General features: G+C 40.3%; 1 protein-coding gene and 1 pseudogene across 3 annotated transcripts; one reads left to right on the top strand and one right to left on the bottom strand.

Annotated features, from left to right (window-relative positions):
- The first annotated feature begins 1,604 nt into the window (after nucleotides 1-1,604).
- Nucleotides 1,605-7,116, top strand: LOC143863636 (serine/threonine-protein kinase STY13-like). Its single transcript, XM_077374359.1, has 5 exons — nucleotides 1,605-1,820; nucleotides 3,133-3,414; nucleotides 4,204-4,717; nucleotides 5,342-5,484; nucleotides 6,799-7,116. The coding sequence occupies exons 1-5, from the start codon at nucleotides 1,608-1,610 to the stop codon at nucleotides 7,000-7,002; spliced, it is 1,356 nt and encodes a 451-aa protein (XP_077230474.1). The 5' UTR covers nucleotides 1,605-1,607; the 3' UTR covers nucleotides 7,003-7,116.
- An 815-nt stretch (nucleotides 7,117-7,931) lies between these two features.
- Nucleotides 7,932-11,261, bottom strand: LOC143863635 (putative pentatricopeptide repeat-containing protein At5g37570 pseudogene; annotated as a pseudogene). 2 transcript variants are annotated; one of them, XR_013240919.1, is made up of 2 exons: nucleotides 8,229-11,261; nucleotides 7,932-8,061 (listed from the first exon to the last, which is right to left on the bottom strand). The product of XR_013240919.1 is annotated as a putative pentatricopeptide repeat-containing protein At5g37570 pseudogene, transcript variant X2 (transcript). The 2 variants fall into 2 exon arrangements; XR_013240918.1 differs by having other exon boundaries at nucleotides 8,207-11,261.
- Between the last annotated feature and the right edge of the window lie 142 nt (nucleotides 11,262-11,403).

An 11,403-nucleotide genomic window follows, 5' to 3' on the forward strand; every position in this document is an offset into this window, starting at 1 on the left:
TTCTAAAATTAAACCCTAATTTTTCATTGATCTATTGAGATTTCACTGTTTCTCACTAGCAAAGGAAAGGCTGATACAATAAATGATGAGATCTATTTTGAGATTCAAGTTCCGCTCCATTGGCGAATTATCTAGATCAGTCAGATGCAGGTCCTAGCTTCATTGGGATGTGAAACAACCAATTACTCCAAAAGCTTAAGCCGTTAGAGTTGACGTTATTTAATCTTTTATACTTCATCAGCCTGCCTCACGTGTGGCCCCTCTTTTTTTAGTTTGCCTGTACACGTGGCACATGTGGCCCTTCTTTGGACTGGCCTTAAATGTGAGTTTTTACCAACAACCAGTTATTGAGTTTAGAACCCAGGACCGGCCTTGAGGCAATAGCTCTGATACCATGTGAAACGACCAATTACTCCAAAAACTTTATGCCATTGGTTCCATTTTTCCTCATAGACCACTAGTTAGACCAGTTGAACCAGGAAAATAATGAATTCCTAGACAAAATATTGAAAACGGATGAGAGATTGTAGTCAAAGCTCAATGGGAGCGGCAATAACCGTGATAACCAACAGATAAAAGACGATAATTCTTCTCAGAGGAGATAATTGCATTTAAATTTCAACTTCAAGCCCTATTAGTAAGGAGATTTCTAGCTTTTTCCTGTTTTAGGTCTTCTATCCACACCAGCATATATCTTAATAACAACACTATATTTTAAACTTTTCTGATTGGATTGGTCAGGTTGGTTTGTATCTATTCTGTTGGGCTTTTTTCATTTTTGCATTTTTCGGTTCAATTGAACCAATATAGTGACCGGTCTAGTTTGAAGTTTGAACCCACACAGGCCAGTCCGGTCCTGTTTCAGTGACAATGGGCGTGGTTTAAAATTTCAGTTTCTGTGAAAACAACCAGTTACTCCAAAAGCTTAAGCTGTTAGAGAAATGTGTTATTTAATCTATTTTTGCTATCCAGGAGGTTTGAATTAGAGACCTTTGCTCTGATACCAAGTCAAAACAACCAGTTACTCCAAAAGCTTAAGCTGTTAGAGAAAGGTGTTATTTAATCTTTTATACTTTAACAGTTTTGGTGGCCGAAATCGGGTACACAATTAAATATTTTATTTAACATTTCGGTAATTCCGGTTGAAATTTTGGGGAAATGGCTATATAATTAAAAAAATTGAGATTTTTGAGTTAAATTTCTCGAAATTTCGGATGAAATATAAGAACACAAAATTTCAGTATTGGCAGTTTCGGTTTCGGTGTTGACAAAATTTCGGATTTCGGTCGAAATTTAAAACCATGGTTACAGGCTGCAAGCCTCCAACACTATTGGGTGTTAGTCTGTTAGATTTCAGTTTGTCCACACTGAAAAAGATTTTTGAGAGAAAAGAGTCATTTCGGTTGTTACTAAAAAAACAAAGGCGATGTAATCCAGTGTAATCCCTCAAAGAAATCGCCCAATCCGTCCTTTGCAACACTACCCAACAAAACCAAACGGCCATCTCACAGACTGAACTGAGAAGATCTACCCTCCATAAACCTTATAATATCTCCTTCTATGTGTCTCCATCTTGCGTACTACTCCTAACTCTCTTTAGAAGCGACATGAATATGAGAGAAGAGAACCACAAAAAGCAAAGGAAAACGTTCTTCGGGTCTCGACCATCTCCACTATTGGAGTCTCCGGTAGGGAGCAAAAGGCTGACGCAGCAGCGTAAATACTGTAACAGCTTCCACGACTGCATGGGGCTCTCTTCGTCCACCCTTTCTCAGACCTCGCAACCACCCATGTCGAAAGACCTGGACCTCGAGCTACAGGTACAAACCATGGGGCTCCCCATAGACGCGAGTTCGAGTCCCCTCGAAGTTACCCGAGTGGTTTACGGATGACTGTGTGCATCCATAGGGATGAGTCCCGCCCTAAAATGGGGTGGGGATGCCCTATATCATCCAAAAAAAAAAAATACAAACCATGGGAGCCTTGAGGTAGTTTGTAGGGGTGCAACTCGGGCTGGGCAGCTCGGGTTTTCCAAAACCCCCCCCCCTACCCGAGAATCATCTCGGGTCAGGTCGGGTTGGGTCTAATTTCTTACAGGAAAACCCGAGATTTGTAAACCCGGCCCTACCCAAGATAGTTTCTCCGGTCGGATCGGGCTTTCATTTTTTAGCGTAGGATAGTGACTAATTTTAAAGATTCTAGGGAAAAAAACCTTCAAACCAAAAGTCTCTAAATTTATGTCATCAAGTTTATAAGGACACTATATTTTCACATAACAGACATGATCACCTCAATGAAAACAATTTTATCAATATATGAGAAAATAATTTTCTATGTTATTCAAGAGATATCTAAGAAAGTCACAGTACACCCATATGAGTCGGCCTGGGTTTCTTGTTTCGGGTTTTTTTCTTTAAACCCGGCCCTACGCAAGATTGAGTCGGGTTTTCCAATTTAAGACCTGACCCTACCCAAGACCCATGATTTCTAAACCCGACCCAAGTTGCAGCCCTAGTAGTTTGCGTGTGTTTTGCTCCCTGGTCCTTAATGATATGGAAACCCAAATGGGAGCCTCAGTATGTAACCAGCAATAGCCTCTTAACACGTGGACCCCTAATTGCCCTATCATAGGCCATGTTTGGCAGCCATGAAATTTTTTTCCATAGAACATTTATGCAAAAAAAAATTCCACCAGAAATGTTTTTCTTGCAATCCAAACATGGCCTAAGTAAAATTTGAACTGCTGTGGTCCAAGTTACTGTTTTCATTTGTAATCAAATAATCTGAGCACAAGAAATTATAGAAAAAAATTTCCAAACTTTTCCATAAAATCCCAGCAAATCCAAACAGAGCCTAATTTAAGGGTTACAATGATATGTTTAGTGTGAATTTTGGGCTATGTTCCATTGATTGGGTAATAGGCATGTACATCAATAGGATGTGGACATAGTTTATATGCAAAGTTTTGGTATATAGTTTTTTATGCAATGAAATTTTAGCCTTTTAAGTCAAGCCTAGTGTCCTAGCAGTTAGAACTGCCAAGGTTTCATACTTTCATGATAAACTAGTTCTTATGTCTGCTTTCCTATTGAACCTGAAATTCATGTTGGACTTCTCTATTCTTCAACAAAGCTTGTTGACCTAGAAAGGGAACTCAGACGGCAGAAAGAACTGACAGACATCTACAAAGCTAGGCTGGAAAGGTTGCAAGATTATCTCAACTATTGCTTAAATGTAGCACAAGAGAATGGCTTCTTGGGTCTCATATACAACAATCAACAACACTCTCCTCCCTCTGATGATTTCAACCTCAATACAAGCCCTCAACAACTGCCTGTAACACCCTATGATCCACAGTTAGCAGCTATCAGAGATCAGGCTAAACACGGTGGATGGTACATAGAGCCGGATGAGGTAGGTCCCTTAAACTACGTATAGTCATTATATTATATACCCCATGTTACACATATTCTTCTGAATACTCTACTACCACAACTTACTACTACCACAACTTTACAAGTATAGCATGTTTTTTTTTATGTTTTTTGAGTTTTATCCATCCTAATGATAAGTTTTTTATATGGAAATAAAAACATTATGTTTATTTAACCTATTAAAAATTTCAATATATAACTTGTTACAACCATATTATTACGTAAAAAAATTAAATTTGAGAATTGACGAATCCACGTATCTTTCTTCTTGAGATTTGCTGAATCCGACACCAGATACCCGTGTCGGATCCCAACATCTGTATACATGAGAATATGATTCAGCGTACAGACAGCAATCTTTGCTACGACTGAGTCTCGTCGTTGTTCCATCTTTACCAAAACATATTCATTATATACACACACAGGAATCCTATTATGTGATGCATGAAGAATCTGATCACATTCACCGTTCAATCTTTACCTAAATGCATACATTACATTGCTATGGAAATATCAGTCTTCATTTAAATGCACACATCATACACATGAAGAATTGACACCATCCAATCTGATATAACTGCGTAAAGTTTTTTTTTTAAAAAAAAAACCTGCAAAAACGTAAAATAGATGAGTAATAATCTGGGGTGAAACATTCACCACAAAAGATCCTTGTTTGTAAATCTTAAGATCAGATATATTGCTGATGTGAGACCCACAAGTTCTGATTCTTTGGGCTATGACAAGGTTCACCATAATGTGTTGATAACAGATAGAACTGCACGAACAAGTAGGCCAAGGTACCACAGCCGATATATACAGAGGAACCTGGAGAGGCCTTGACGTTGCTGTAAAGTGCATATACCCTCAGATCTTCCAATCAAATGAAAGCAGTGGCACCTGGTTTGCCCAAGAACTCGAGACCCTATCACGCCAACGCCACCCTTTCATTCTGCGGCTAATGGGTGCATGTCTTGAACCACCCAAAAAGGGGTGGCTCATTACAGAGTTCTTAAGTGGGAGGACCTTGAAGGAGTGGTTGCATGGGCATATGCACAGGCAGGCAGAGAGGCAGACCCCACTTCCCCCATTAGAAGAAAGAATAGAGAAGGGACTAGAAATAGCCCAGGCAATGCAGTACCTTCATGAACAAAAGCCCAAGGTTGTCCACAGGGACTTGAAGCCCAGTAACATATTCCTTGATGATACAATGCATGTCCGAGTGGCGGATTTTGGGCATGCTTGTTGCTTGTCTGGTGAAGAGCTGGCACTCTCAGGGGAAACAGGTAAAAATCCCAAATCTCCTTTTTCTTTTTCATTGGGAAATGATATCAGCACAACCATGTTTTAATAATTGCACTAAGATATCTAGTCTTTTATTATTTAAACAGCTGTCAAAGGTTGTTACACTTCCCAAAAAGCTCTCACAAGCCAATTAAAAAGGAAAAGACAAGCAGAGTTAGTTCAAGTGCTGATATCATTACCCTTTTCATTTCTTAACGTTTCCCCTCATTGATATGTGAAACAGCCAATTACTGCAAAAGCTTAAGGTGTTAGAGTTGGTGTTTTTTGATCATTTATACTTCAATACTCCCCCTCACGTGTGGCCCCTCTCTTTTTTGGGTTGGCCGTACACGTGGATTTTTAATATCAAGGAGTTGTTGGGTTTTGAGCTCAGGACCTTCCCTGAGGCAACAACTCTAATACCATGTGAAACAACCAATTGCTCCAAAAGCTTGATCTGTTAGAGGGTGTTTTTTAATCATTTATAGTTCAATATGATAATAGGCATAATTTGTTGCTGAGAAAGAAAGTGATGATAGGAGTATGAGGCCTATGGTTTGTTGAATAAGCAAATACATACTTTCTTCAAAAAACAAATGACCGGTTGAGGTTTTCTTTCATTCCAGGGACCTATGTATATATGGCACCTGAGGTCATTCGATGTGAACCATACGATGAGAAGTGCGACGTCTACAGCTTTGGCATCATACTCAATGAGCTGATCAGTGGTCAACATCCTTATATCGATTCCAACTATGCTCCGATGAAGGTAAAATCCATTAAACAGCACAAACATTCTAGGAAGGCATGCTTCCAACCTATACTCTTATTACATTTCTCATTTCCACTATAATAGAGATGCCTATGCTCTTATCCATCTGGTGAATTTAAAACAACCATATATCCAAGTGAATCAAGATCTTTTGTGTTTGTCAATGTTGTCTCCCCCATTTGGTGTCAAGCATTACCAAGGTTTTTGGCAACCAAATACTCTTAGCTTCATGTGTTACCCTTTGAAGGCTTTCTGGGAGTTGCTCTTCCCTTTCTTAACTATTTCCATCATCCAATATAAGCATTGTACCAATATGGTCTATTTCTTGGATGAATATTGTATGTCTCGGATGAAACATACATATTGTTTGGTTGAATTATTCCACTGAAAAAACAAAACATAGTGGGGAATATGTATTAGTATTGGGCGATGCTTAAATCCATGCCACCAGGAAAATAGATTAAATATAAAATTTCATTGGCGATCCATGCTACATTCCAATGATCAAAACTAGTCAACAGTGCTCACAAGATGGCTTTGAGAGAGTGCTTCAATAAAATCCTGATACAAAACTTTTCAAAATGATCTCTCCATGAGCACAAAAAAGATGGATTTATTTGGATATATTATTCCTACGAGAGCTGAAAAGATTAACTCGGGTTCCATCATTAACCATCTCAAAATAGTGAAAATACCAGTCTAGAGGTGGCTGGATTGAGGCGTGTTTCCGATTTCTCATCCGCTATATGTTGCCCTCCACATTGTCATTTATGTTCCATTAATGCCTAGGAAGTCAACAACCTATCATTCTTGGCTTAAAGATCTGATTTATCTCACCCTTGAAAGTAAACCACGTGTGTATATCCTCTGAGCTTGAACTACAGCCTAAGTCCAAAATTTTATGTGCCAATACAGTATTGTCTCTCCAGTTGTAGGAAGATAATCAACTTAGAAAGACATTCGTGGGATACATCATCTACCTGATAACTGAATTGATACAGGGATGCACCGCTATATGCTAACTTAGTGTCACTATTATTGTTATTACCATATCCTAGCTAAAGCTCTGTACTGTAGAGGAAATGAAGCTCTACAAAATCTTGTTTTCACAAAAACAATCTAAGTTCAATGAGAACTTATGAATTCCTTCAATAACTATGCTTCAACCTTTAGTTCTATCATGTTTAACCATGCATCAGATGCTCTCGCAAGTCTAGAGTTGCAAAATACTGAATCAATCAAGAAACCTTGGTGTAATATCCATGCTCTCATAATCACTGATTTTCATTTTATGTCTTTGATTAATAACAGATTGCCTTGGAAGTTGGAGCGGGAAATCTTAGACCTACTCTTCCAGCGGATGACGGGCAACTTAAAGAGCTCATTGACCTCATATGCCATTCATGGGACGGACACGCATCAACCAGACCCTCCTTCGCAACTATCACCAATGCTCTTAGAAAGATTCAAGGGAAACTAAGCAAACCAGAGTTAAATGAACTTTTGATTTTATAGCTTACAGTTCCCCATGCTGTATATCTGTTTCCTTTTGAGTCTAAGGACAGCATTGTTCCTAAAATAGCCTCCATTGACTACTAATAGTCCTTAATCCAGATGGAATATTTTTAAGAGGCTGAATGATACTCTTGGACTGAAAATATAAAAAATAAATAGAACCTAGCTAGAGCCTAAATAGTAGACTTATATGTTTTCAACTGATTAATAGTTTGTATCAGTCTTCTTTAGAAACAACAAATCGAGAATGCCGCTCCACCAATCCCCTTGACACTTCATTCACAAAACATCATCCCAACAAGGCCTAGGGTTACTCATCCATGTCAACCACAGTTTAAAGTATGCCTAGAATATGATTAATCGAACTCAGACCAGTTTTGTTTAGGGATTGGAAGTACCGGAATACAGTAAAGCAAGGATTGCAAGTAAAATTTGAAAATAGCAGAAATGTAGCAGTCAATCTGAAGAAGAAAAAAATGGTAGAAATGCCAACATAGTTGTGGGTGTTCAAACAAACTGGGATTCCCGATACCTGTGTCGGACTCCTTGAAAATAATATCCCTTGGGATGTCAAAGTTAAAAAGATGCATCTGTAAATCATCACCTTTATTCTTTCAGAAGTTCTATCAAGAGTCATTCATGTAAAAGTTGTAAACAAATATTAGAGTGGCTAATTAAACATGAGAGAAAATTTGATGTGATTGAGATGCATTTCACAAGAAAAACAAGGCCAAAGTCCTTAATTTCCTATGCTTTGGCTTAGCTTTCCATCTGTTCTAAATAAGGCCAAAATTCCCATATTTTGGGAATTTCTCATTCAAATAAGGGCAATCCCATATTTCGCATCATAAACAACAACACAATCAACGAGTAGCAGTATAACATGCATTTGCTTACAAGAAAAATAGCTCAATAAGCAAAGCAACATCTATGAGAACATAAAAGTATAGAACACAACCAAGATTTTTCCTTGCAATATGTGGAAGTTAAGAAGTTTACCAATGGAAATTCGATCTTCACTTGAACATTTTTATGCCCTAAATCACTTCAATTGCATACCTGCAGGCAGAACAACAGGCAGAGCACCCTTTAGGGAATTGAATCATAAATAGAATAAAACAGAATCCAAAGATTAGGGCATTTATTCCTCATGGGAACTAGCAGTCTAATTAATGTGGTTAAATGTGAGAAGTGGAGACCAAACTGTTAGCAACTGTGTATTGTACCCCCAGTATTTGGGCAGTGTGACTTCCTCCAATGTCTCACCCTCAGCCTTTCCCGTTTGAACTTTGCTCTTTTGATAAGATCACCATTCATACAGAGCAATTTAGGCAGACCATTGCATGATGAGGTGAACATATCTGGATTGAAGGCGATCGAATCGTCAATCTTAAGAGCATTAGCAACACTTATTTAGACGGTTACATTAGATTCCCTTGTCTCATCATCCATTGTAATGGTACCACTAACATTTCAGGCGGTTTAGTTTCCTTCAATCCATTACTAAGATCAGGGACAGAATTGGCGGCTCAGGCAAATTGCCCATGTTGGTGTGATGGATGAGGACTGAATGTGAAAACTGCAGGAGATCAAACTCTCAATAGTAAAGGTACCTCTTATTAATCTCAAAAACTGTTTGATTTCCTTCAATGTCTCAACTTAAACCTTTCCCAATTGAATTTTCTCTGCTCATAAGAAACTACCCCTGTCGTGACCCGACCTACACCCCAACCCCACTGTGTAAATATTGTCCAGCTCTGGGTCTGAACCCACCCCAGTTTTGTTTTTCAGCAGCACTAACCGTGCCTGCCTCACCCCGCAGGGATGCTGAAAGCGCATCTACACAGGAGAAGGAGAGTTCACTTATATAGCCCAGGATCTTTGTCTCCCTTTCCGATGTGGGATCTTACAACCCCCATCTCCATTCTATGCATTTTGCTATATACAGAGAGCAGAACCACTTTCAAAACCACCTTGCAATCATCTGCTGAGTGCTGAGTAATATTTATTCCATTTTTTCAACTTGACACCCAACTGCACCCTGGTGATTTTCTCATTTGTCTCTCACTCATCATCTTCCTCACCCTCGCCGCATCATCCCACCGATTCAATGATGCATAAATACTCGATAAAAGCACGTAATTCCCAGTATTCTCCGGTTCTATTTCAAAAAGATGCCCGGCAGCAATTTCACCCAGTTCCACATTGCAATGTACCCTACAAGCTCCCAACAAAGCACCCCAAACTCCAGAATCAGGCTCACCAGCCATGCTATCTATCAGCCAATGTGCCTCTTTAAGTCGCCCGGCTCGGCCGAGCAGGTCAACCATACAAGCAAAATGCTCAGTCAATGGAACAATTTTCCAATTTTTTGTCATCATCTCAAAATACTTGCGCCCTTCATCCACCATTCCTGCGTGACTACAAGCATTAAGCACGCCAATAAAGGTGACTTGGTTTGGTGTAATTCCTTTCGTTTGCATCTCCACGAATAATTCCAAAGCCTCCTCAGCCCGCCCATGATCCGCGAGCCCAGTGATTAATGCACTATAAGAGATAACATCTTTTACAGGCATTCTGCTAAATACTCGGCACGCACGGCCAATGCTCCCGCATTTCGCATGCATGTGAATCAAAGCATTGGCTACGACAAGTGAAAGTTCTCTGCTCCCTTCTTCGATATGCTTCGCAATTGAATCCGCCACGTCAGAATTCCCAATCTGCGTGCAAGCAGAGACCACGCCAACCATCGCCACTTCATTGGCCTTCACATTAGCATCCCTCATTTCATCATATAACTCTATCGCTTCATCCGAAAAACCATTCTGTGAGTAACAGGCAATCATTGCTGCCCAAGACGTCGGATCACGCACATGAATTTTGTCAAAGATCCGGCGAGCGCTGACCACATCTCCACACTTCCCGTACCCCGCAATCATAGCCGTCCACGACACCGCATTTCTCTCGGGCATTTCATCAAACAGCTCTCTCGCGGCTCTTATATCACCCACACTCGCATAACCCGCCACCATGGCAGTCCAAGAAACCACATTTCTCTCTGGCATTTCATCAAACAGCTGGCAAGCTTCTCCCATTAAACCAACTTTCGCATACCCCGAAATCATGGCAGTCCAAGAAACAACATCTCTTTCAGACATTTTATCAAACACTTGGCGAGCATCTTCTAATACACCGCATTTCGAATACATATCTAAAAGAGCCGTTTGTACGACTTTATTGGAAACAAACCCAGACATAAGAATTCGAGTATGTGCCTGCTTGCCTTCTTTAACAGCAGGCAGACGGGCACAAGCGTTGAGAACAGAGGAGAATGTGAATGTAGTGGGCGCAACATCGCTCCGGTGCATTTTAGCATATAGAGATATGGATTCGCTAAAGTGGGCATGGAGGGAATGAGACCTGATAATAGAGGTCCAGAGGAATTGGTTTTGGCAATGGGGAATTTGATCGAACAGTTGGCGTGCATAACGTAGATAGCCAGAGAATCTTAGAATTCTAGTGGTGAGAAAGAGGAGGAGTTGGGGCTTATCGAGTCCGGTTCTAAGCAAGCGAGCGTGAGTTTCTTTTAGCTGAGTGGGGTTTTTGCTGACTTGGAGGCAAAATCGAAGGACTACCTCAGTGTTAAAAGGTGGGGAGACAATATATTGGATAGTCATACAGTAAAAACCATTTCTGACTAGAAGAGAGATTTATTTGCCTTCTTATACATCTTTTTGGTAGCAAATCAACCGTACACGTGGATACATGTATGATGATCGGGATTATGGACCGCACGTATGTGATGATCGCATTTTTTTAGTCATAACAAACAGAGTATCAGTTTAAAGGACTGTTTTGGTAGGGTGCAACTTGGGTCGGCCTCAAACCGAACCAGATAGGTTCAACCCGATTTTGGCTCAGGTTGAGTTGGCATTTCCTCGGATTGGGTTGAGTTAGTGTTGGGAAAAGCCAGCCCGATTTAATTTGGGGTTGGATTAGGGTTGAGGCCTTGGCAACCCAAACCCAACGTCACTCTAATGTAACTTGATTTTGTTTGGGTTGTTTTCTTCTTGTATTTTTCTATTTGGCCCTAGGTGAACCCAAACTCAACCCGACCCGATTACAGGTAGATGGGTTGGGTTAGGGTGAGAGATTTAGAGGCGGGTTGGGTTAGGGTTGAGGATTAGGGTTGACCATCCTCAACCCCCTGACACTCAAGTTGGGTCGGGTTAGGGTTGAGGGAATGGGCTAGGGTTGGCCTTAACTTGATCAACCCGCCCTGAGTTGCGCCTCTACTCTTTGGATATCACCAAAGTGATTTGCTAGGGGATTTCGCGAAAACCCATTTCGCTGCTTGCTTTTGCAGGAAAGAACAGCCGTACAGTTTGACTTCTTACCAGA

Source organism: Tasmannia lanceolata, unplaced genomic scaffold (assembly GCF_043159265.1).
Source record: "Tasmannia lanceolata isolate RefF3 unplaced genomic scaffold, GAP_Taslan_0.1 ptg000044l, whole genome shotgun sequence".
Taxonomy (NCBI): Eukaryota; Viridiplantae; Streptophyta; class Magnoliopsida; order Canellales; family Winteraceae; genus Tasmannia; species Tasmannia lanceolata.

Bases quoted from the DNA above. Each gene is read 5' to 3' on its own strand.
- LOC143863636 (XM_077374359.1), top strand. From the start codon at position 1,608: ATGAATATGAGAGAAGAGAACCACAAAAAGCAAAGGAAAACGTTCTTC. The intron at 4,718-5,341 runs GTAAAAATCCCA...CTTTCATTCCAG, and splicing joins GGCACTCTCAGGGGAAACAG to GGACCTATGTATATATGGCA. The intron at 5,485-6,798 runs GTAAAATCCATT...GATTAATAACAG, and splicing joins CCAACTATGCTCCGATGAAG to ATTGCCTTGGAAGTTGGAGC.